The sequence below is a fragment of the Hyperoodon ampullatus genome, assembly GCF_949752795.1.
Source record: "Hyperoodon ampullatus genome assembly, chromosome: 2".
NCBI classification, from domain to species: domain Eukaryota; kingdom Metazoa; phylum Chordata; class Mammalia; order Artiodactyla; family Ziphiidae; genus Hyperoodon; species Hyperoodon ampullatus.
In genome coordinates, this window is record NC_136915.1 from 46623328 (window position 1) to 46646771 (window position 23444).

Consider the following 23444-nt stretch of genomic DNA (forward strand, 5'->3'; position numbering starts at 1 on the left):
TGGGGAGGGGGAGGCTTCTGGGAGGGCCATGCAAGCCTGCGGGTACTTGCTGCTTGAGAAGTGGCATCTGGCACCTGCTGCTTCCATCTGCCTGGGGCTGCAGAGAGTCTCTCTCTGTGGCCCTGGGTTTTAGCTGCTCCGACCTCTTGCTTTCTCCCAGCTCTGCTTCCTCCCCCGAGTTCCCAAGCTCTGAATCACCTGGCTGGTTTGTGTCTGCCCACTTGGGGGTTTGGGATATTTCTCGAGCCTGGTTTCAGGACTCCGAGAGGACACAAGAAGACCTGCCACTGAGGCTGTTTGGTTTGGGGGCTCCTGGGATGTTGAGGTGCCGGGAGACCCCCACCCCAGGCCTTGGTAAGCCCCCATCTAACTCTGATGGAGCGGCCGTAGGGGGCTGGACAACCACTTCCTCTCCAGGTAGCCCAGTGTTGACCACCAGTTCTGGCCGGAGGCTCTTCCTTGGGTTCCCCTAACCCTGCTGTGTGTCAGAACTCAGGAGCAGAGCAGGGCTTCCCGGAGGCCCAGATGGGACCCAGGAGTCACTTCCCTCACTGGAGTGACCCTGAAATAAGGCAGTCTGGGCCTCCTCTACCAGGGAAGAACCAAGGTAAAAGGGGCCACACTGCAAGGGCTGAGGCCCTCAGGCGTGAGAAAGGAGAAAAATAACGGCTCATATATGGGACTACAAGCACGAGCCGTGCACATACCCTTGGGGCCCGCTGGGGAGAGAGATGCTCTGGGGCTGTCCCACAGGCTCCTGGAAGTAGGCCAGCGCCTCGCCTACAGCACCATGGGGCAGGCGCAGGAAGTGTCTGCCCAGTGAATGGACAAATCCCACCAGAATCTGCTGGGTCGCTCAGCTACCTGCCTGAGTCCACAGGTTGGGTGGGGTAGGGGCTCCGCTGGGATGTGATGTCAGGGCTGCCTGACAACCCCAGACTCTAGCCTTCCTCTCCTTAACCCTGCTGAACCCCACTGCTCACTGCCCACCCATCGACCCTGGCTTGAAACACCACAATGCTCTCTCTGTACAAGACTCCAACCCCCTAGCCAGGGAGGCAGATGGAGGACGGCCTTGCAAGGCTTTAGGGCCAGGTCAACGACCCTGAGCTCCCGGTCTCCCTAAGTGCCCTACTCATTGCCCTAACCCAGGAGGTCACGTGGGCCTGAGCTGCTTCTGCTTCCTCCTCCTGCCCTGGGGAAGGCTGAGCTAACGGGTGGCATAGAGGCTTCTGTGAGACCAGCAGCCCCAACTGAGGCACTCTCCAAGAGAAGCCCAGGGTCAGTTCCTGGGACAGGGACACATCCCCCCTTGGAGGACAGAAATGTCTTGAGTCCACAGGAAGCTGGAAATCGGTATAGATTTCCAATGGGGGAGTGGTGGGGAGGTTGGCCCGACTGATTTGTAATGCGAGGTACAGATGATGGATTTATTCTCCATGTGCCCTCTTGGGCACTTGCTCATGCTTAATTGATAAATAGAAACAAGCATCTCCTCTCATGTCCCTTAATTGATGGAGGAAGGGCCACAATTATGATAAGGAAGCATCCGTTCTGTCCCTGGGGCAGAGGCCAGTTTGGGCTAAGGAGAGCCCTGGGTGGGCAGGAGGGAAAGTTGCTGCTGGGGTCCGTGCATGTGATGGCAGAGAAGGCCCACTTGATGGCCCGTTAAAATCAAAGGCAAGGGGCAGCACTTTTACACCTATGAAAACTAACCGAACCTGGTGAGGTGGAGAGGAAACAGCACTGGGCCGGGAGCTGAAGACTGACACGAGCCCAGCTCACTGAGACACTTAAGGAAGTCACTGCTCCACTCTGACCCTCTGTTTCCTCATCTATGATACATCCTAGGGTCCCTCTTTGCTCAAAAAGCTGGGTCTCTAATTCTTGTCCGAATTTTTCCCCTTCGTGTCAGAGAAAACAGGAAAGAAAAGATTTTTGGAGAAAAAAGAATAGTGGAAACTGGTAGGCTATTTAACTTTAAAATTGGAGTCCCCTGGTTATGAGCATCTCTCCAAAGTCCCTGTATTGTCTCACTCAGGAGTTTTCTTGCAGAGCCTTGAGAATGAAAGGGATCACATTCAGGTAATGCCAATCTAGCTGGTGACCTAACTCCCAGCTCCAAAGGCAACAAGGGCTGGATGTACTGGCACTGCTAGTCAGACTTTCTGAAGGGCTTCTGCAAGGTCACTCTAAGAATTATGTATACAAATATGTATGGGCATGAAAAGAAATTTCCCTGATTTTTAAAGTTTCTTTTAAGTCTGTCTACCCTAAAAAGAAGATAATTCCTCTTTACCGCTGCAGCTCTCTTCCCGCCCCTGGATGGGCTGAATCAGGTAGGGCAGCTGGGGACCGATTTATCCAGACCACCTCGAAGTGCCAACCCTAATGGGCCAGCATAAGGCCCACAACTCCAGGTTGGAAACCCCTCCCCGTAAGCAGACCACTTTTCTAATTACATGAACAAATCCTTTCTTATTTTGAGTTGAGTCTGGGAAGCAGGCAGACATTGCTTAAAAACTCACAAATGTCCTCCTCGCTGCATCCAGGCTCCTGATCTAAGCATTCCTACTGGCCATTTCTCCCCTTAATAGCAGGATTATATTTACCAGCCTTGGCAATTCTCAAAAGCTTCCAGGAAAAAATGCACGTTGTCAATTAACTTCATTAAGAAGGAAGACCCTTTTCCAAGAAGGGGCTGGAAGGGAGGGGCTGGGGCGTTACCACCTTCTCTAGAATAGTGGAAACCCTGCATTCCCGGCCTGCTGCTCCAGAACTGGCTGCCCACAGCCCACCGGTAGAGACAGGTGAAATGTTGAGAGGGGCTGCATGGGGACCTGTTTATAAGCCTCCCACGTTAAAACTGTCCCTCCACCTCCCAGCCCTTCTCTCAGATTGTGATTTGAGTCCAAGTCCAGCCGGGTTCACGGGTGGCCGAGTGAGAGGAGAGAACATGAAAAGGTACAGTACCTGGTTTCCCATTCTGATCGGGGGCCGGGGGCCGCCTGCGTATCGCGGTGACATAAAAGGCTGCAATTACAGGGCATTAGTTCAATGACAGCCTGCACTCAACGGTGACAGACAGAAATGCGCTCCTCTCCACAAAGTCCAGTTTTGTTACAACTAGTCATCTTTTAAACTCTCTTCCTCCCGGTGGCCTCTTCCCTCGGGCAAAACTTCCTTTGGGTGGAGGGAGTGATAGATGCATATACCCTGCACCTGTTGGCGGAGATCTACTCTGGATGCCTGCCGCGGCAGCAACTGGGACCTGGCACAGGACGCGGAGGAACGGTTACAGCAATGCAGGGCAAAGGAGGAGACCTCTGCTCTTGGTAAGGGCAAGTGAAAGAACCGGAAAGGGACTTGTACAGAAAATTTTCAAGCGTGCAGACAAAGCTGGACGCGCGCTCACACGCACTCACAACAGCGACAAAGGGGGTGGGGAAGGGGAGCGCGGGGGAGGAGGTACACAATGAAAACAGTGGGGTACAGCGGGCGCCCTAACTCAATGCGGGGGGGCGGGGAATGGGCAAGAAAGCTTTCTCAGCAGCGAGAGTGCACAAAGAAAAGGCCAGGGATGCAGCTTTGGTTACAAACAATGGTTAACCAAACTCAAAAACAAAACAAAACCAAAAGTGAGAGAGGAAAAAACAAAAACGCAAAGGTCGCTGACAAGGTCACAGAAATAGTTTTCCTTTTCTTTTGGTTTCATATCCGAGCGGGATGTGATGTCCAAGGAATGAAGACTATCTTTAGGGAAAAAAAAGATATTTTCGGGGGGGAAAAATCTCCTTGGTCAAATCTCCTCAAAGGCAATGGCTAGAGCACATTTTGATTTTTGTTTTTCCTCTGCTGGCTCTGTCCTCCTGGTGCCCCGCGCCCCCCGGCGGGCGGGCGAGCCACAGTGCGTTTACCTGACTGTGGGGTCCCATCATGCTGCTGGGATTGTGAGGTGGAGGCTGTGCGTGCGGCGAGGGCTGTGACCCCGGAGGACCCTGTGAGGCCAGACAGTAGAGGCAGGTTATAGATCACAGCACATGGAGAAGCGCAGGAGAAGCTTAAAAGAACAAAAATTAAACCAAAACGAAGGGCGGGCGGGCGGGCGTGCAGGCTCTGGTTGGCGGGGAGGTGCAAGCTGCTGCTTGGGTCGCCGGCTCAACGGTGTGAACGGCGGGCAGGAGGGAGAGAAGCTGATAAACACATTCACGGGGGACTTACAGGCACGACAAATAAAATCAAGCTCCTTTGTGGAAGCACACGGGGGCGGGCCGTTGCAGCGGAGTTTGCCATGTTAAATACGTTGATTGAGACGGGATCAGGGCAGAGCGCAGGGATGCACAGAAACTGACCCACCCTGCAGGGCACCCACGAGCCGCCCCCCGGGGCTGCGGAAGGACCGGGAGGCCCTGCCCTCCAGGAGCTCCCGGGCTGGGTGGATGGAGACGGGTCGTGGGCCAGGACCGGGTGACCAGTCTACCGAGGGGAGGGGCCCTGATGGATGAATGGGAACAGACAGGAGGAGCGAGGTGGTGCCAGAGACTGAACACATGGGGGACAAGAGGAGGAGACGGTCACCGGGCGCCCACTCAGCGCACTCATTAACACGCCTGCACTTGCAATTGGTCCTGTGATGTGGGTTTCTCATTCCTATTTCCACCAATGACGAAACTGAGTCTCAAGGGATGAGGAGATTTGGCCACGGCCACATAACCGGTAGATGGTAGAGAGAGGAGAAGCCCGATGGGTCCAAGGCTGACCCGGACCCCTGCAGCCAGACCTGAACGGGTGTGTGTGGGAGCAGTGGGACGGGGCTCTCCATTCCAGCCACCCCTATCCCAAGCTGACCCCTGAAGCCCCGGGCTATGCTGGCCTCGACTCCCCACAGAAGAGATGAGCAGATGAATTCCCTTAAACCACGGAGTTGGTCAAACCGTGGGCTGCAGCCCATTAGTGGATGGTGAAATCAATTCAGTGGGTTGCAGCCATTGTTTTTAAAAACGTGGAACACAATAAAAAGCATAATAGAGGGCTTCCCTGGTGGCGCAATGGATAAGAATCCGCCTGCCGATGCAGGGGACACAGGTTCGAGCCCTGGTCCGCGAAGATCCCACGTGCCGCAGAGCAACTAAGCCCATGTGCCACAACTACTGAGCCTGTGCTCTAGAGCCCGCGGGCCACAACTACTGAAGCCCACGCACCTAGAGCCCGTGCTCCGCAACAAGAGAAGCCACCGCAACAAGAAGCACCCCGCGCACTGCAACAAAGAGTAGCCCCTGCTCGCCGCAACTAGACAAAAGCCCGCATGCAGCAACGAAGACCCAACGCAGCCAAAAATAAATAAATAAATAAATTAATTAAAAAAAAAGAAAATATTGGACAGCCTTGTGTGTTTTAAGGCAGATACTTTTCATTAATCTCTGTTTATAAATGTGTGTGTGTGTGTGTGTGTGTGTGTGTGTGTGTGTGTGTGTGTGTACTGGGTCACTGTGTCAAATGTATTTTCTACTGCGGGTCACAATCAAAAAGCATGAAAATCCAGTCGGGGAAGTGCCCTGCTGCCCACTCGGGACGTTGGGTGTGGGAGGCCAGTCCTGCTGATGAGGGCACACCCTAATTCACTCTTTGCACTGGGGGCTGTGCTGCTACCCTTGGAAGTTGAGAAAAATTCAAAACACGCGTGGGGGATGAGTGTGGTTTCATTAAGAAAGAGAGGGAGAAGGGCTCTTTGAGAGACCCAGGCAGGGTTTCCTTCCTCAGCCTCCTCCCTCGAAGCCAGGCTGCCCAGCCTGCTGCTGGCTCAGGAAGCAAAGCCCAGAGCTGGGAGAGGGCGGAGGGGTGGGCTCGGGCCGGCGGGCACGGAGACAGAGAGAGGTGTGCAGAGAGAGGCGAGTGGGCCATGCCCAGGGCAGGCCTGGAGCTTCTCGGCCAAGTGAGGGGCTGCTCACTTCCCAAAAGCTCCACGGAGCAGATGTTCCCCTACCTGCCACGCTACTAATTTCAACAAGTGTGTGTCTTTCTAGCGGCTGCCAGCAACGGCATGGTTTGTTACCATGAGCAATTTTCTTAATTAACAGACATTAATTAGCCATTTAGCAATTTTGCAAGCATTTGTTTAGCGGCTTTCCTAAACATGAATACCACTGTGATAATGGCACTGATTAGAGGGTCCCCTAATTAACAGTACAGGGAAGGAAAATTGAAATCACATAAATTAAAAAGGGAGGGGAAGTTAATGAAGGCGGGACATATTTGCACCTGCAAGTCTTTTGTACCGTGAAACTTGGGTGCAATGTAAACAAAATAAGATAATTTGAAGCCAACCCCCCAAAAAGGGAAAATGAAAAGAACGGAGGAGGAGGGTTCAAGGGTGAGGTCCAGTCTCCAAGAGGGGGCAAAGGCCTTCTGTCGGGTCCTCAGTTCTTGGCAGGAAGGAGTACCTCCTCCCTCCCAATCCTTCGCCGCCCCCCCTGGTAACATCATGATCCTCAGGGCCAGTGGTGTGGCTCGGGCAGGTCCCTCACACCTGTGCACCCTGGCAGCCAGGGGAGGTCAGGAGCAGCTGACTCACTGAGTGATCAGAGAAAAAGTAAGTAAAGTCCCTCAGACAGCCACAGACAGGGGCCTCGGTCAAAGCAGTCCTTGCTAAGGGCCAGCACTCAAACCCGAGTCCTGTCGTTCCAAGCTGCCCCTTGGCCCTGCATTCCGGCTGCCTGGGCCCCCGGAGGTCCAGAGGGCAGGGCTGGTGTGTGTGCTTCACCTCTGCACCTCCCCCAGAAGCTCTCTGCAGGACCCTGCTGCCTGGGCCCTAATGAGTGGACAGGGAACAACTTGGCCTCCATGCCGCTGCTTCAAGACAAACGACAAGGAGTAGTAGTAAGGGAGTGTGGCTGGTCAGTGAGGCCCTAGCCCAGCCACTTCCCTGTCCTGGGGGGAGCCGTGGGGAGCAGGTTGGTAAGCCCTGAGAGGGGGCAGTGGTTATGAAGTCTCTCCTCTGACTTGGAGCTGGGGTTTGGAGTGCCGAGGACACGGGAACCCTAGCCCAGGCCAGCCAGTCACCCAGAGAGAAAAGCCCACCAGTCTGGACATAGGCGAGGATACAGCTCAACATTCACCTTCCCAGGGCATGAAGCTCCTCTCCCAGGCCCAGTCAGGCTGCCCAGGCTCTGCTTATGTACCTCCTAGCACGGCCCCCAGCACTACTGGGAACGTCACACAGCCAGAAAGCTTTTATTCCACGGAGCCAGAAGCCCACCTTTGCCAATGGGTCACCCACATCCTCCCAAATCTCCATCCTCTGTATCTCTGCTACCCCCACTCAGCCTGACAGCCCTCCGTCACTATATCTGTGTCCGGGTTCTGTCCCTGAGACTGGATGCAACAGCGCAGGGAGGGCCCTGCACACTTGGCTTGTTCTCAGGAGCTGAGAACGGGGCTCCACAGTGGGAAAATGTTTGCTCGTGTAAAGATGATGACAGACGTGCTGCCCATCTCCATGAGGAGGTATGGCATCTGCTGCCCTGTGCTTTATTAAACCACAAAAACGTGTTCTTCTCTTTCTAGTCTGCATTCTCAACAAGAGACTGACAGGTAGGTTTAGAGAAAACAGACCTTAGTCTTTTCAACTTGTTACCCACTCAAGCAAAAGGCTATGTAGGAGGCAGACAAAAAACAAAAAAAAAAAAGAACTTGTTTTAAGATTCTGACCTTTGTTGGGATGTTGGCTTTTCTCTTCCCCAGATGCTGCACAGATCTGGCAGGCAGGTGGAGAGGACGGAGGTGGAAGGTGAGAGAGGGCGGGAGTCTTAAAAGCTGATAATACTGAGTGTTCTCACACAGGACAACTCTCCCCGCTCCCACCCGCCCTCACACTGCCAGTGGGGCCTTCCTGGCTTCTACTTGCTGAAAGCTTTAGAAGAGCCCAAAATAGGTGCATCTGGAAGCCTGCTTGGCCAGGATGACTCTCTGCATCCAGCTCCATTTAGATCATCTCCCTCACAGACCTTGGACGCTTTCCATCCTAGGTGCTGCCCAATCAACCCTCCTGACATGCCAGAGAGATGGATATGGGCAGACATCTGAGGTGAGCAGAATATAGGGCCAGACCAGGCTGGGGGTCACACCAGAAGCTTGGGGAGAACCATACCTGCCCAGCAGTCACCTGTTTGTTGGCGGCCCTGAAAGATCATCACTGCTTCCAATGCTCTTCGTTCATGGGGGAGAAGAGAGGCGCAGGACAGAGATGTGATTTGTCCAAGGCCACAGAGATGAAGCTGGCAGCTGAGCCACATCACCTAATTCCAGCCCAGGGTTCACTCTCTTCATGGTATCATGTCCCCATCCATGCAAAGAAATAGGGTTTGGAAAGAACTGGGTTCAAATCCTGACTCTGCCACTGACTGCACTTCTCTCATCAGTGAAATGGGAACAATTACAGTAATAATAACGAAGCCACACCTGCCACACGGTACAGATGGCCTTCACTTGCATCAGCTCATGTCATCTCAACTCCCCACTGGAAGGGCTCTTAACTGCTCAGCCACAGAGCTGAGGCTCAGCGAGGCGAAGCCACTTGCCTTGGATTACAAAGCTGTTAAGTTGTGGGTCCAGGCTGATTCTAGAGTCCTGGGCCACCTAGCTGGTCCACCATTCTACAAGCCCGTGAGCAGTGCTCCTAGAGGCTGAAGGACTTGTGGGTGCATCCAGCCACTCACCCACATACATATCCTGGGTGCTGACCTCCCATGTGTCTGGCCAGCCCATGTTGGGGTGAGGGAGGGTCACAGAAGTGCATTGGACTCGTCTTGGCCCTGAAAGCTCCCAGGCTAGCTGGGGAGAAGGATGAGGACACAGTGACAAACAGGCTGGAGTGTTGGTTTAAACTGCCACGGGTTCCAAGAGAAGGCGACAGGTAAACCAAAGCCCAGGGAGGCCACAGAATGGAGGCCAACAGGGAGCTGGGATGAGAACTGGGGGCCCCTGGCGGGTCAGAACTCTTTTCATCACACAGTACTGCCTCCATGGGGTGACGGCAAGGAGACCTGTGCCGAGGGGACACCCCAACTCGGGAAATCCCTGCCACTGAATCTGGGAAAAGGAAGGCGACTTGCCCACTTCCTGTCTGGCCCTCGCTCTGCCCCAGACCCTGTTAATGGACTTGCCATTCCCCTCAGACGTTACGGAAATACGTTAACTCCCGCACTTCCTTATTCTTCTTCCTGCCACTTCGGCACTGGGTGGCAGCCTCCGAGAGCCACTTAGGCAGGGCCCGGGGAGGCTCTGCTATGGGCCATTCCACTAAACCCCTAGATGCTGACAGTTGAGTGAAAGTGCCTTTGCCGTCATCGACGTGGTGGGGAGCAGAGTACAACAGATCCAAGGTCTCTGCAGAAAAGCACCTCAGAACCGTCAGCAGTACCCACCTATGCACTGCCCCCTCCGAAGCTATCCTTGAGAGATGCGCTTGTGCACGATGGGGAAAGCTTCCTGGCATCCATCCCAGCTCCTCCAGGACATGCTGTGAGTCCGGTTTCCTCATAAGGAAAACGGGATATTCTACAGGTATTGCAGGGAGGTGGTACAGCTGATGGTGCTAGTCACAGGTCCCCAAACTTCCACAGTCCCCACGCCTGATGCTCCAGAGCCACTCACAGCCCATTTACAGGGAAGGCGAGAGCTAGACTTACTCTGTGGGATCGCCCTCCTCAGCCTGTTGAAAGCCCACACATCCTCCTTTGCGAAGCCTGGCCTACTCTACCCAGCCAGGTGCGCTCCAAACGTGGGGCATCCTCTTTGGACATCCTGCCTTATTTGTGGATGCCACGTGGGCTCCTCCAGGGCAGTGACACAGTCCCCACGTGGACGTCCAGGGCAGGGCCTGAGCAGAGCAGTGAGGCGTGGCCAGCAGGCGGACCCCTCAGCCACGGTCAGCCAGCCCCTGGGTGGGCACATCTAACACTTTTGGGTTCAAGGAACCAGTAGGAAACGTAACAACAGGAATGACCACGCTGGTGCTCTGAGCTAAAGACTCTTGGGAGTGAGGGAGGACAGTGCCATAAAATTAAAAACCAAATAAAAAAGAAAATCTGTATTAAAAAAAAATTTTTTTTGAAGGAGAAAGGTAATAAAAGCTATGTGCTAAGTTTAGTATTTCCAAAACTCATGGCTCCTTCACCAAATGCCATCCCATACTCCCCAAAGCTGCCTTCAACCTGCCTGGACATCATGGACTCTCAAAAGAAACAGAGATGAGACTGAGTCCCAGGTTTTCTGGGTGCAGAGGTGGGCCAGTGGGGAGAACTCGGCTGTTAGAGCCCAAGGCACTGGGGCTGGAGTCCTGCCTGACAGCCCCTGCTCCTCTGTAAGGAGCGAGGAATCCAGGTGACACTCTCCTTGCAGAAAAGCTGTGAGAGTGCTCTGGGAACAGCTGAACACCCCGTCAGTACCATCAAGGCCAAATCTGCCTTTAGTCAGAAGGCCTTTGGGCAAAGGGGGCTTGAAGTTTTAGGTTGCTAAGAAACAAAACGCTCCACTCCTCCCTGTTCCCCCCACCCCCAGACTCCTGGGGATACCGGCCAGTGGTCTGGCAAGAATGCAGGGGTGGGTTTCATCAACTGGCAGCAGGAAACGGATGACCCGCATTACTAGTGACCTGTGCAATCCGCCCATTGGGCGTGTTACTGTAACTGAGTGAATATAAAATTACATTAATTATACACATGGCAACAGGCATGCAACAGACAATCCAATTTGCTCCTTGGACACGAATGCTGACAGGAAATGCCATAAGCCCATTCTGGGGAGAGGGTCAAGGTGTGCCCGTGTGCCACCGACATCCCAAACCTGTCAACACAATGTGCCTCCACCCATAGCGTCCCTGTGGCAGGAGGCTGACCACCTGGCGGGGTGAAGGAGCATCTCAGAAAAAGTTATTTCTTCATTTCGATCCATGGGAACGAACTTGTCAGTGACTCAGTTGCCTTCCTATCCTGCTTCTATCTGTCCCCTCTGGGGAAGAGGCATCTTTATGTGTGTACATGGGCAGTAGAGGCTGGAGACAGCCCTGAAGTTACCAACTCAAGGCTAGAGGGGGCTGAGCTGGGCCACACCCAACCATGGAGCTATGGCCGGGCTGCAGCACAGCCCTGAGAGCTCACAGTCAGGGGGCTGCCGGCCTCTGGGAGATGAGCCCACAGCAATCACGGCCCTCCGTGGGCACCAGGTAAGGGGGGTAGGTCTGGCAAGTGGTGGTGGCCCATCTTCCTGGGATGGTGGGGAAGTTGCCAGTGAGAGGAGCAGGACAGTATACGACGTGTCTCCCTTGGAGTCACCTCTGCATAACCTCAGGAACCCTCACAGCCACCGGGGTCCACTCTGTGCAAGGATCAGTGAAGGACTCATTGATTTCTGGCTGAGCAAAGGCCCCGGCTGACCTCCCCTCCTCCCCGTGCCTCTCTGAGGAGCCAGGACGGTGCTGGGCAGGTGGCGAGGGCAAGAGGTCTGTGCGCTTGTGAATCTGGCTTCCCGGGATGGGCCGCCAGGACACCCCGCAGGAGGCACTCAGATCATGTTTTACTCAAGAGGTCCCATGGAGACAGAGACGCAGAATCAGCAGGCGACGGTTTTCAAAACAAAGGGAGGAAACATGGCAAATGAAAGTACAGGCGGCGTCCAAGACCTAACCAGAGTCCGCCCCCCAATGCTGCTCCCTGAGTCTGCCCCAGCCCCACGCACAGACGGGAAAGCCAAGCCCCAGGGACGTGGGCTCACTGGTCCCAAGTCCTGGCTTGGCGCCCTGCGCCACACCCAGAGTGGAGGCTGGGGTCAGCAACCGCACGAGGACCGCAAGAGCACGGCCACCACTGTGGCTGAGCTACAGGAAAAGTCAGCAACCTATGGCTCAGGGCCAAATCTGGCCTGTCACCTGCTTTTGTAAATAAAGTTTTAGTGGAACACAGCTACACTCATTTGTGTATCATCTGAGACTGCTTTCATGCTGTATCAGTACAGCTGAGCAGTTGTGACAGAGATCAGATGGCCCACAAAGCCTGAAATATTTACTATCCAGCCCTCCACAGAAAAAGTTTGCTGACCCTTGAGCTTAGTAATGGTTTTCAAGACTGAAGAGGGAAAAAATTGGAGTCTTTTTAAATTCTCAAGGAAAAGCAAACAGTGCTAGATCTACTTTCTGATTTTAACCTCACATCTCTTTAATAAGATAAATGAAGCAAAAATTAACCCCATTTTACAAAGGAGAACACTGAAGTCCAGCGACATAGCATTATTTACCAGAACCAGGATCTATCCCACTGACGACAAGAGAATGAGTGCCCGGATCCGGGGTCAGCAAACCTGAGTTCTGGTTCCCCCACCAACATGCCATGTGACCAATCTCTGAGCCCCGGTTTTCTGGGCCATTGGTCTTAAACAAGATGATCTTTCACTACTATAACACAATAACCAGCATTCATGACCAGTTGTTTGGTCCCAGAGCATCTCCTTGCTAACCATCTTCCCTGCGTTCATTCTTGCCACAATGCTGGGGAACACACTCTTCCCTCGCTCGCCAGCACAAAACATGCTGGGGACTTGATTCCAACCCTGAATTCTTTCAGCAGGTTCGTGCTGTTTGACCCTCGCCTATGCAGTGAATTCAGAAGAATTCTCTAGGGTTACCTCAGGAAAGGGCTCTATCTACCTTGAAAGGCTGTGCTTGGGGTGGGGGAGGGGCAAGGAGAGGCGATTCTGCTTCGAGCCGCTGCTGCTAAACCCCTGAGGCCTCCCTGCTGAAGATTCTTTGTATGTGCCTGTGTCCACAGAACTCAGCACTCTTTCCAGGGACACAGGAAAAAGCATTAATACGCAGAACTTATGGGCAGAACCCACGTCCACCTGGCAGTGCACCCAGCCACTGGGTCCCAGCACCCTGGGCTGAGTGTGCGCTAAGTGCTGGAGACACAAAAATAAGCAGTACTCTGGCCTTCCCTGAAAGAGTCCCAGGCAGTGTGGAGAGAGCAAGGTGTAACTGTGACTGCAGCAGCATTCCAACAGAGGCAGGTACCAGGTGTGCGATTACAGAACCATCACATTGCGTAGGCAGGGCGTGGAAGGATGAACAGGCGTCCTCTGGCAGAGCAGAAATAAGAGGGGCTTCTGGGCTGAGATCGGCATTTGTGCGGCAGAGGCAAGAGTGGGCGTGGTGCTGGGTGGGGGGGCCCATGCACAAGATGGTGAGCCTGGGGCTGGGACCTTCAGGCTGAGGAGTGGGGTCATTTACACCTTTGGGAGCTCATGCAAGGGAGTGGTGATCAGACCTATGTCTTGGGAAGCACACATCCATTCCATTCCTTTCCGAAGATGTTTCTGTGCCCTTCCTCGAGTTAGAAATAAAGACCTGTGGCCACTGGAAAACAGTGAGTTCACAACTGGGGTGCTAATTCCCATCTCTTGCTAACTACACATGGAGTGTGTACCTGCTCCGCCACTAAGCCACACTACAGCCCTGAACAGCCAGCCCTCTTTAATGTTGACGAGGGTTTCCGAGACCCAGTCCCAGCCATGTGGGTTTCTGGCTGACATCCGGATAGCACACTCTCTCCTCCCAGACATCTACTGGTTGCAGCAGAGACTGGCTCTGTGGGTAAGTGGGAGAGGCAGAGACACACCCAGGATCCAGAACCATGCCAATCCTGCAGAACACAGGGAGGACACGCCTACCTTGCCAAGAGAACCAAATCTCCCCCCCCACCCCCCAACAAAAGACTGCCTTTTGCTCTGAAAGTGGACAGGGCTGCAAAGACGCATCCCGCTCCTGCCCGCCAGCCTCCACGCCATCTCTCGCCAACACTCAGGCTCCACTGTTCATCACGGCAGCACAGTGAAGGCGAGGTGCGTGTTTAAAAGGCACTGCCTCCTCCGCCCAGAGAATTCTTGCTTGACTTTAAGCTCTCCGGGCACATGCATGCACACAGCCTTCCTGCCCTACCCCCTTAAGCCCAGACAGACGATACAGAGTACAGATTCGTCCTACCAACTAGGACAGGGAGACCAAGGCTGTGGAAGCTATAAATCCAGATGCCAGAATTCAACCCCAACTGTCCACTGGGCAGAATAGGGCTGAGAAGGAAGCAGGAAGGTTGGCCAAGGTTTCCCCTTTAGTTTTGTGGGTTCCAGGATGACTGGGTGGTTTCTCGTGCCTCTTCTCCCCTGAGAAGCTTGGGGAATGGCCCAAGATCTTGTCTGCCTTCCTCAGCTAAGGAGAAGCAACAGGACGGGGTGAGGGAAAGAACCAGGACACTGGGGAAAGACGGGCTGAGGAAGCCTGCCCACTGTTACCCAGGCAGTGGGCTATGAAACCTGGAGCACCTCAGGGGCAACATGAGGGGCAGCCATGTGGAAGAGCTCCGGATTCATGGGCCAGGGGCACGTCTGCAGTCCCCTCCCAAACTCCCTAACCTCGCCCGTGAAACAGGCTGCCCCACCTCCCCATAGAGAGCCACAGATACTGAGCATCCAGTACTTCGTCCAGTGCTGGCGACCAGCCCGCACCACAGGGCAGCTGCTGATACACAGAGCTGTGCTCAGATCCTCCCCGCCCCAAGGAATCCTTCAGGAAGCCCCTCTTTCCCTGACTAAACCTTCCTATTACCCCACTCCCAGGGAGCTGCCCCCTTGCCTACTAACATGTAACCCGTCCGAATCTGAGCTAGTCTCAGGCTGGACTCACGGCCCTCACCAACCCCACCTGATGGGGGGCGGTGCTCTTCAGCCAACTCCACAAAAGCCATCTGGTCCCTGAAGTGCTCCATTACTTCTTCTGCCCCCAAAGCCCTTGACGCCCCCACAGGACAGGGCCTGGGTTTCTTCTGTTTACTACTGCACCTCCCAGGTCTACTCCTTCTAACGTTACATTTTTCTGATGGGCAGACTGAGGCCCAGAAAGGTAAAGGCACTGCCCCAGAACAGACTGCAAGTCTCCAAACTCTTAGACCCTTTCCATAGCTCCAGAATAAGTCTCTCGGAGTTAGATATTATAATTAATCTGAGGAAGGGGCACTTAATCAGATTCACATTTGGGGTGTACATTTTTTTAACCTTGAGGCAAGGATGGGACAAGACTTTGTCAAAGTCTTCTTGAATAAAAATGACCCGAGACTGAAGAGGCTTCAAGAAGGGGAGGGGAGAATTCTGCAATCTGCAGAAGAGGCCCTGCAGACGTGCTGGGCGGGGCAGGGCTGGGTCTGAGAGCAAAAGCTCTGGCCCTTGTCCCAGGAACCAAGAGCTGGTTCAACAACGGGGTGAGGGTGGCAGGGGCTAGACCACAAAGAGGTCTGGATGTCTTAAAAAGAGCCTGGACTTTATTCTTTTAACGAAGGGATACCACTGACAAGAAGAAGACCACTTGACAGAGGGGATGAGCCACTCCACTGACCTGCAGTGAGCCCAGGCTGGAGTCTGCCACGTGGACCAGAAACACCTGGAGCCAGGGACTGCCTTGCCTCCCAGCCCTGGGAGCCCAGCAGGGCCAGGCGGAGAGCTGTCCCTCCTGGATGTATGCAGAAGGAACGCATGCCCAGAAACCAGCCCCTGGGAAGGAGCCCTTGTGCAGACACCTGATCTGCCTTTCATTCTGAACACATTCCCAAACTCAGAGCTGGTGAAGCAGGTAGAGCTGTTCCTGTTTCACAGATGAGGAAACTGAAACTCCAGTGATACCCAGGTGAGTCATTAGTGACAGAACTCAGGAGTACAGTCAGCCCTCCATATCCATGGAGGCAGAACCCAACGACAGGGAGACAGACTGCACTTGGCCATTTGATATAAGGGACTTGAGCATCCACAGACTTTGGTACCGGTGAGGGGTGCTGGAACCAATCTCCCCGTGGGTACCGAGGGACAACTGCAGAAGTGAAGACCCAGCCCCCTGGTGGAAGAGCTGACAGTAACTCACAATAGCAAGCTCACCCTGATGAGCTTGGCAGGAACAGAGTCAGAGGCTTTTGGACATACAACCTGCTTTCCTGCTTCCACCTCCGCTGTCAGCTCCTGTCGGTGGACCAGGGACAAGGAGTCAAGGTGGCAGGGCCCAAGGGGACAGCCACGTGGGCAGGGTTAAGGAAGGTGACACGTTAGAGGACCAAATAAGACCCGGTGCTTAGCAGGTGCCAAAAACGTCAGTCTAACTGAAGGGTTAAGCACTAAAAAGCCAATCAATCTTGAGAATACCCCGAACCTCTCCCACACTTCACTGCCACCAAGGCTGTACTGAGCCCGAGGTTCCTTATGGAAAAAGGAGAAAACTCACGGCGACCCTTGCTCTTGGTTGAGCTGAAGACCTACCTCCATCCTGGCCTCTAGCTCGCAGAAAAGAACAGCCCAGGACACCCCTGCTTGTGTCCACAACACAGGACCCAGAGTGTCTACCCGCGCCAGGCAGGGCTTCACAGGCATCATTTCGTGGTGTCCTCATATCCACCCTAAGAGGTAGGGGGTATATCTTCACCCCAAACTGTCAGGTGAAGCAGCTGAGGTTCAGAGTTTAATGGACTTTCCCAAGCTAACCAATGTGCCAACCCAGGCTGCATGACCCCAGGGCTGTCAGGAAGCACGTTTAGAGAGGGTGAGGGAGGGATGGGACACACAGGGGGCAGATGAACTAACAGGCACGTCGGAGCTCCAGGAGTCCAGCCGCTGGGCTTCTGACCATTGGTCAACACTGGGTCACGTTTCCACGGCAGTAATAAACCATCACTGAACACGAGTATACGTGTATGTATATAGTCAATCCTCACCAGCGCTCTGAAAAGGAAGCACTGCCATGTGCCGAATGTCTGCTTCCCAGCACAGCCGAGGAGATCAGTGCCCAGAGAGCTCGGGTAACCCGCCCAGAGCACGTCACCAGGAGTGGCAGTGGGCTGTCTTGCTCCAAAGCCCCTGCTCACAGCCACTGAGCACTGACAACCCTCTTTGGCCAGGCCTCTCCTGGAGCTGCGTGCCCCCTGCTCCCCTCCACTGCAGACACAGCTGGAGTGGTGTCCCCAGGGTCAGGGAGCCCCTTGGAGAGCCCAGCACGGAACGGACACTTCATGAAAGCTATGGCCCCACCCGTGCCCTTAAAAAGTCTAATCCCACCCTTTTGGTCTTAGCAAGAGATGGGGCTTCCTGGAACCCAGGGGTGGGCCTAGGCCAGGGGCTTCACTGATTCCAAGGCCTTCGTTTAAGGGAAGGAGCTTGTCAGGGAAAGGTCAGCTGGGGAGTTAATCTAGGCAGAAACAGGACATGAACCCAAAATCCACACTATGGGTCTCCTGCTATGTCCCCAGCTCTTAGAAGAGCACCTCAGCAAGATGAGAGAAAGCCCTCTGACCACCCGGTCTGGGCCCAAGGCCCTGGGCCCAGCCCAGACTCCTCAAAGGGCACTTTCCTTTCAGGGCAGCACGATCTTATTCAGGGGGTCTATCCTAATCCACGTAATGCCAAGGTATGTTAATTCCAGGATTCCGCTGGAATTCCCTTCCTCAAACCTCTTCTGCTACAGGGCTGAGAAATTTGATCTTTTTTTTTTAAAAGGAAAAATATGCTCAGCGTGATTTGTAGAGAAGGGAGCAAGAGCCGAGGAGGGTCTACTCCACCCCCTGCCCCCCACCCGTGAGAGGTGGGGAAATCTTCTGGGGGAACGGAGGCACCCATGGCAGAGCAGCTCTCCAGCACGGGGAGGGGGGAGAGAAATTCAATTCTAAGAGAAACCCGGGTCCAAAGGGGAGAAGGATAAACCAGCCCAAGCTCTTAACAAACCAGAGGTGAAGGCGCTGCTGACACCAATCCTCGGGCATCCGATCCATAAAAGTCAGAGATTTGGGCGTTGGTTTAGAGCTCAAGAGAAGAGGCCCAGAGCGGGGGTCGTGGCCTCTGGGGTCTCCCGGGGCGGCAGGAGCAGCAGCTGAGCACGGCCCCCGGGCCTCCCATGTCTGAGGGTCCCTCCGGAGCCGCTCTCCTGCCTCTCCCTGGAGAGGGACTGGAGCCAGGACGGGTCTGGGGCAGCAGGGGCAGGCGGCAGGGCCGACTGCAGCCCACGCGTTCCTGGGTGTGGGGCTGGCTCCACAACAGGGGGCAGTCGAGGCCTGAGGAGCCGCCGGGTGCTTTGTTACTGAGCAAACCTCCCAGGCACTGACTGCTGATGCATAGCTAACAGGGTGGCAGACACTGATTTATGTTCAACTTTCCATTTCATCAGCGAGAGTGGAGTTCACATTTTGGGGAGGGGAAGGCGGCCCGCGTGTGCAGACGCAAACATGCCCACGCGTGCACTCAGGCACAAGCACCGGCCACGGTGGCAACTTCCCCCCTCCCCTTTTTAGGGCGGGAGGACGAGGGGGCGAGGCAGCCTGGCACGTCAGGAGTAACCTTTTGTCCACGGTTGCTAGGAGCCCCGGCCGGTCATCTGCCGCTGGGCAGACGTTAGGCACCAGGCTGGTTGCCGGGCGGGGCGCGAGCACAGACTGACCTTTGTGGAGGTAGTGCTGGCAAGAAAGAAAGTCTTTTTTCCCCCTCGCTCCTGCCCTGGCCTTTCCACATAGGCCGGGTGAACGTGGGGCGAGGTCTGCGAGTGGGTCCACAGCAGGGAAGGGAGGAGCAGCCCAGTGCACACGCTTCAGAGTGGCAGGGGTTCAGAAAGGCCTCTCGGGCACCCCTCGCTAGAGTGATGAGCAAACTAAGGTCCAGACGGGAGGGTGGCCCCCCAAGGACACACAGCAGTTTGGCAGCAGCGGGGCTGGACTCAAAGCAGGCGTCCACCTCCCAGGGTAGGGGTCTTCAGGCTTAAAGGTTGCCCCTGGCTTCATCTCAGTAACGGGAGGGGCGTGGTGGTGGGGGGGTTCCGCTGCTGCGGGCAGCGAGTCAGCTTGGAAGAGGCGGGGGCTCGGGGTGGGAACAACAAGCGCTCCCACCTCCAGCCATGGCCCAGGGCCCAGCGTTTGCGGCGCCCCGCCTCCGCTCTAATCCTTCTCAGCGGGGGTGACCCTGCCTTCTGTCAGTCTGGAGGCAGACAGCAGGGGGAGGGGCGGGGACGAGGACGAGGGGGTGCTTCTGTCCCCCAGAGGACCCGGCGTGCTCACCGGGGACACAGCTCCTCTGTCCTCTCCCACGGACCGGTGCACCTATCAGACCCCCTCCACCTACAGGGAAGCAGACAGGGCAAGGGGCTGGGGTCGGAGAGCCGGCCCAGAAAGGGGAGGAATCTGCTCCCCAGCAGACAGGGAGTTCATCAAGAAGCTCTGAACCCCAACACCCCGCCCAGGCCTCTCTTCCCTGAGCAGCACTCTGGCCAACCTGAGCCTCGCTTTCCTCATCCAGACCGTGGGAATGCTAGCAGCTCTCAGGCCTACCTAACAGGCAAATGAGATAGCAGAGGGGGCACCTTCGCTGATCCGGAGGGTGTTCCACCAGCAACTATGAAAGGGCTTCGGCCAGTTCCACTTTAGGACCTGGGAGCACGGCTGGGGAGGCCAGGGAGGGCTAGCCTGGGCAGCCACGGGACCACATATGGGGTCTTGTCCCCTGCAGAGGGAAGGCTCCAACAGGGTAGGAGGTACCGGAGACTCGGCAAGAGGCTGACTCTCAGCCCCACACCTGCCTCCTGCTCTGCCCTACCCCGCGCCTCAGTCCAAAGCAAGCCTCCTCCTGGCCCTGCTCCCTGCGCCCCCCGCCCCAGCTAAAACATCCAGCGAGGGGTCACCCGTCGGGGGCAGGCGGCACCAGCCACCGCACTCAGTCATCACTCCAGCTCAGTCCTGGCCACCTCCCATGGGGACCAGAGCCTGGGCTTCACACCTCCAACGCTGGCCAGCCTGCCATGAGCCCAGCCCCTCCAGGCCACCGGTGCTCTTCCTGGGACCATGTCACTCCCCTTCTTAGGGACCTTCCACGGCTCCCCTCTATCTTTAAGTTCAAGTCCTACGTGTGTCTGTCTGGACCTCCTGCCATCCCAAACTTACCCTTTCACATCCACGCCCAGGCACACTGGCCCCTCCGTGTAATCACCCCTGCCTCCTTCACCAGACAGTCTGTGTGAGCCACTGAGGGCAGGTTCCCTGGCTGCCTCCTTAGTCTGCAGTGCTCAGCACGGCTGGGTGGCTGGGAGGTCGCTGAGCCCTTAAGAGACCATGTCTGGCCGATGAGCTAACAACAAGCCCAGGCCAGGCCTCACATGGTTCTAGCCTCAGATTCACCAGCTGTCCAGTGGGGATCTGGGCCCTCACCCATCAAGTCCTCCCTAGTAGCAGGCTTTGAAAGCCACAAAAACAAGGTGGTTTAATTCTTCCCAAGTCTCCCCTAGTCCCAGACTTGCCCTCATCAGCACAGAGTAGTCCTTCCTGTTGCAGCAGCTTTCTGGCAGGAAGAATGTCAGCTCACTCTGCTGCTGCCTGCTTCCCGCTGGACAGGAAGGCAGGAAACGGCCCAGCTCTTGCGAACTGCCCGAGCTGCTGCTGCCGGCATGTTCTCATTTGCTGGGCTTTGATCTTCCCTGGAAACACATCACCCCACCCCAAGGCTCACAGTCCTCAAGGCTCTCTGCTGGGCATCTAGTCTCTGCTTGGTTACCACCAGTGTCAAGGAGCTCACTACTTCATCGTTAAATTAGCAGGTGGTAGAAATGTCTTCCCTACAAAGACTTCAAGTGGTCTCCCCCTCCTTTTCTCAGAAGGATCTGCCATCTACGGGCTGGCCTCACAGAGGCAGGGCTGAATATCTTCTACATGGCAGAACTTCAGATACTTCAAGTCAGTCATCAGAGCCCTCCTGAGGCTGCTTCTCTCCCAGAGAAACCCCAGCTACTCCAGTGGGAGATAAGCAGAGAAGTGTATCCTATAATCTCAACAGCAAAGGACCAAGGTCATGTGTACCTCTCTCCCTCTTATTTCTGGATCATTTCTCTGCTTCCTGGGCTATACACATCATTTGTTTCTTCTCCTCTCTCCCCCGTAACTGACGGGGAGGGGTTCTCTGGGGCAGACCTCAACCTCCTTCAAAGGTGGGTGGGCTGGCCCAGCAGAAATGAGGACTCACTGGAACAGGGGATATGTCAAGCCCTACATGTCCCCCACCGTGGCAGAAAGTATCTGGGCATGTTCAGAGCAGGAGGGGCTGGGCTTGGCAAAGGGAGCTGGGTCCCCCAGGGCTGTCTTTTCCAGAGAAGACACAGTCTGTAGACCTATGACTTCTGCTGGCATTTGAATGGAAACACTGGCTTCTTTTGAGAGAAGATGGCTAGAGTTTCTCCTTCTCCTTCCATTATTTTCCCCCCCCTTTTCTCTTGTTCTCTATTCTCTCTTCTTCTCCTAGACAATCAGACATGTATCTACATTAGGACCCTGACTGCTGTGGAAGAACACGAGGATCAGGAACCAGGAAGCTGGGTTTAGGCTCTGATTCCAGCCCTTGGCTGATAACTTTGGACAGGTCATTCACCTTTCTGAGTCTCACTTTCCCAATCAGCCATGCCTCCTCTGCAGAAACGCTGTGATCAGAATGAAAGCAGGCTGCATGTCTAAAAACACTTCATAACTGAAAACAATTATTGGAATTTAAAACAAAACAAGAACAAAAACAGCCTGTACCCAATGCTCCCTTCTCTGTGACCCCCTGCCCTCCTGCAGTTCTCTAGCTCTGGACCTAGAAATCCTCATTGGATGGCGCCTCCCTTCAAACCACCTTAGGGCCAAGGAGCTGGGGACCCACCCAGACCAGTAGGCCTGGCCAAAGCCAAGCTGAGTTTGCCAGATGTGCAGCCCAACTGACTTCAGCTGCGTGAAAAAAAAAAAAATGCCACTGCTTGATTATGTAAAATCCATCTGGATCCAAAGCAGAAAATCCAAGTGGGAAGGGCCCTCAGAGACCATCTGGTCCACCCTGCTTTGTCTACTGCTGAAGAAACTGGGGCCCAGAGATGGGGAGCAACTTGCCCAAGGTCACTCAGCAAGCACATGGACAAGCAGGGGGCCAGAACACGTGTCCTCAGGCTCCAGAGCTCCAAGTCCTTCCCCACTCTCCACACCACCACCCCTGGACCCGCCTAGCCTGGTCAGAATGCTGGACCTAGAGCGTGGGGGCCGGTTGGGCTCCACTCCTAGTAACACGAGCAACACAAACTCAGTTCAAACATTTCCTGGGTCCCCAGTGCACACCAGGTGCTGGGGATGCCAAGATTGAGGCGGTCTTTTTGTAAGGAACACAGAGAATTAGAATGTCCTTGCTACGGTCTCCCATGACCCGTAGAACCCCACAATATTCCCCAAGAGTGAGGTGTGGCCAGGTCAGGTCCCAAAACATCTCCCCGTCAGCCCTCAGCTTGCTACCAAACATATCTCATGCCACAGGACCACGGGCACTGTCCACCTCGGAAGCCCCAACACCGAATAAGGAAGAGCAAACAGATGCGACCTAATGTGAAGACGGCCAAACCTTCTGACCCCAAGTGGAGCCTCGCAGCCTGGCAGTCAGAGGCCTGAGGCAGGAAGTCCTCTGTGTTGCTTCTAAGGGGCCAGGAGTGGGGGTGAAAAGCTGGTCCCTCACACCCACCTTGGAGTCCTCAACTAAATTTAGCACCAACTAGGGTTACAGTCCTGACCAGAAAACCAGGCTGGCCACCTTGGGATAGGGTTTGGCCAAAGCTGGATCAGCCAACCCAGGCTGCCTCCTTGGTGCAAAGCCCCTCCTGCAGCAGAGCTGCCTGCCAGGCCGTGACCAAGTAGGGGAAGAAGTGCAATTGTTGGCAGGAGATAAAACCCTCGATACCATCTCTATTTCCCTTCTAATATCAGAGTGGCTGCCTGCAAGGTGCGCGAGGGTCAGGGCCGGCAATCAATAGCTAATACTCCTGTTGGGAGCCGGCCTGCTCCGGAAATGGGCAGCCACTACCTCCTTGCAGAGAGATATCCTTTCCCCGCAACAGTGACCCAGCCCGAGCAGTTCAGCACCCTGACCAGGAAGGACCTCGTCCACCTTCATCTGACTGATGGAGAAATGATGCCCCTTGGGGTGGGAGTAGGGGTAGGGGTCTAGCCAAAGTCACCCAGGAAGCAGAGAGGCTGGGACACAGCCCCCTGCTCAATGATCCAGCAAGCTCTTGATGGTTCACCCTGACTGGGTATCAGAGAAGACCTCAAGTCAAGAGGGTGGGTCCAGGAACTCCCCTGGCGGTCCAGGGATTAAGAATCCGCCTTCTAATGCAGGGGATGCAGGTTTGATCGATCCCTGGTCAGGGAACTAAGAACCCACATGCCGCGGGGCAACTAAGCCCGCGCGCCACAACTACTGAGCCTGTGAGCCACAACTAGAGAGCCTGTGTGTGCTGCAACCACTGAGCCCACATGCTCTGGAGCCCGCGCACCACAACCAGAGAAGCCCATGCCCCACAGCGATGAGCCCGCGCACCGCAACGGAAGATC

At 55.1% G+C, this 23444-nt stretch overlaps 1 protein-coding gene across 7 annotated transcripts in view; it reads right to left on the reverse strand.

The window, feature by feature from the left end:
* The window catches only part of SSBP3 (single stranded DNA binding protein 3), a gene marked incomplete at its 5' end in the record, with an annotated part of 164498 nt that overhangs the window by 24042 nt on the left and 117012 nt on the right, over nucleotides 1-23444 (reverse strand). For 4 of the 7 annotated variants that reach the window (XM_079696919.1, XM_079696921.1, XM_079696918.1 and 1 more), the window contains one exon: nucleotides 2974-3033. The exons of 1 other annotated variant lie outside the window; for it this stretch is intronic. In XM_079696919.1, the coding sequence (XP_079553045.1) occupies nucleotides 2974-3033 (60 nt within the window). Of the gene's footprint in view, nucleotides 1-2973; nucleotides 3034-3917; nucleotides 3999-23444 lie in introns of all 7 variants that reach the window. 2 more of the 7 variants (XM_079696915.1, XM_079696916.1) reach the window with 2 other exon arrangements.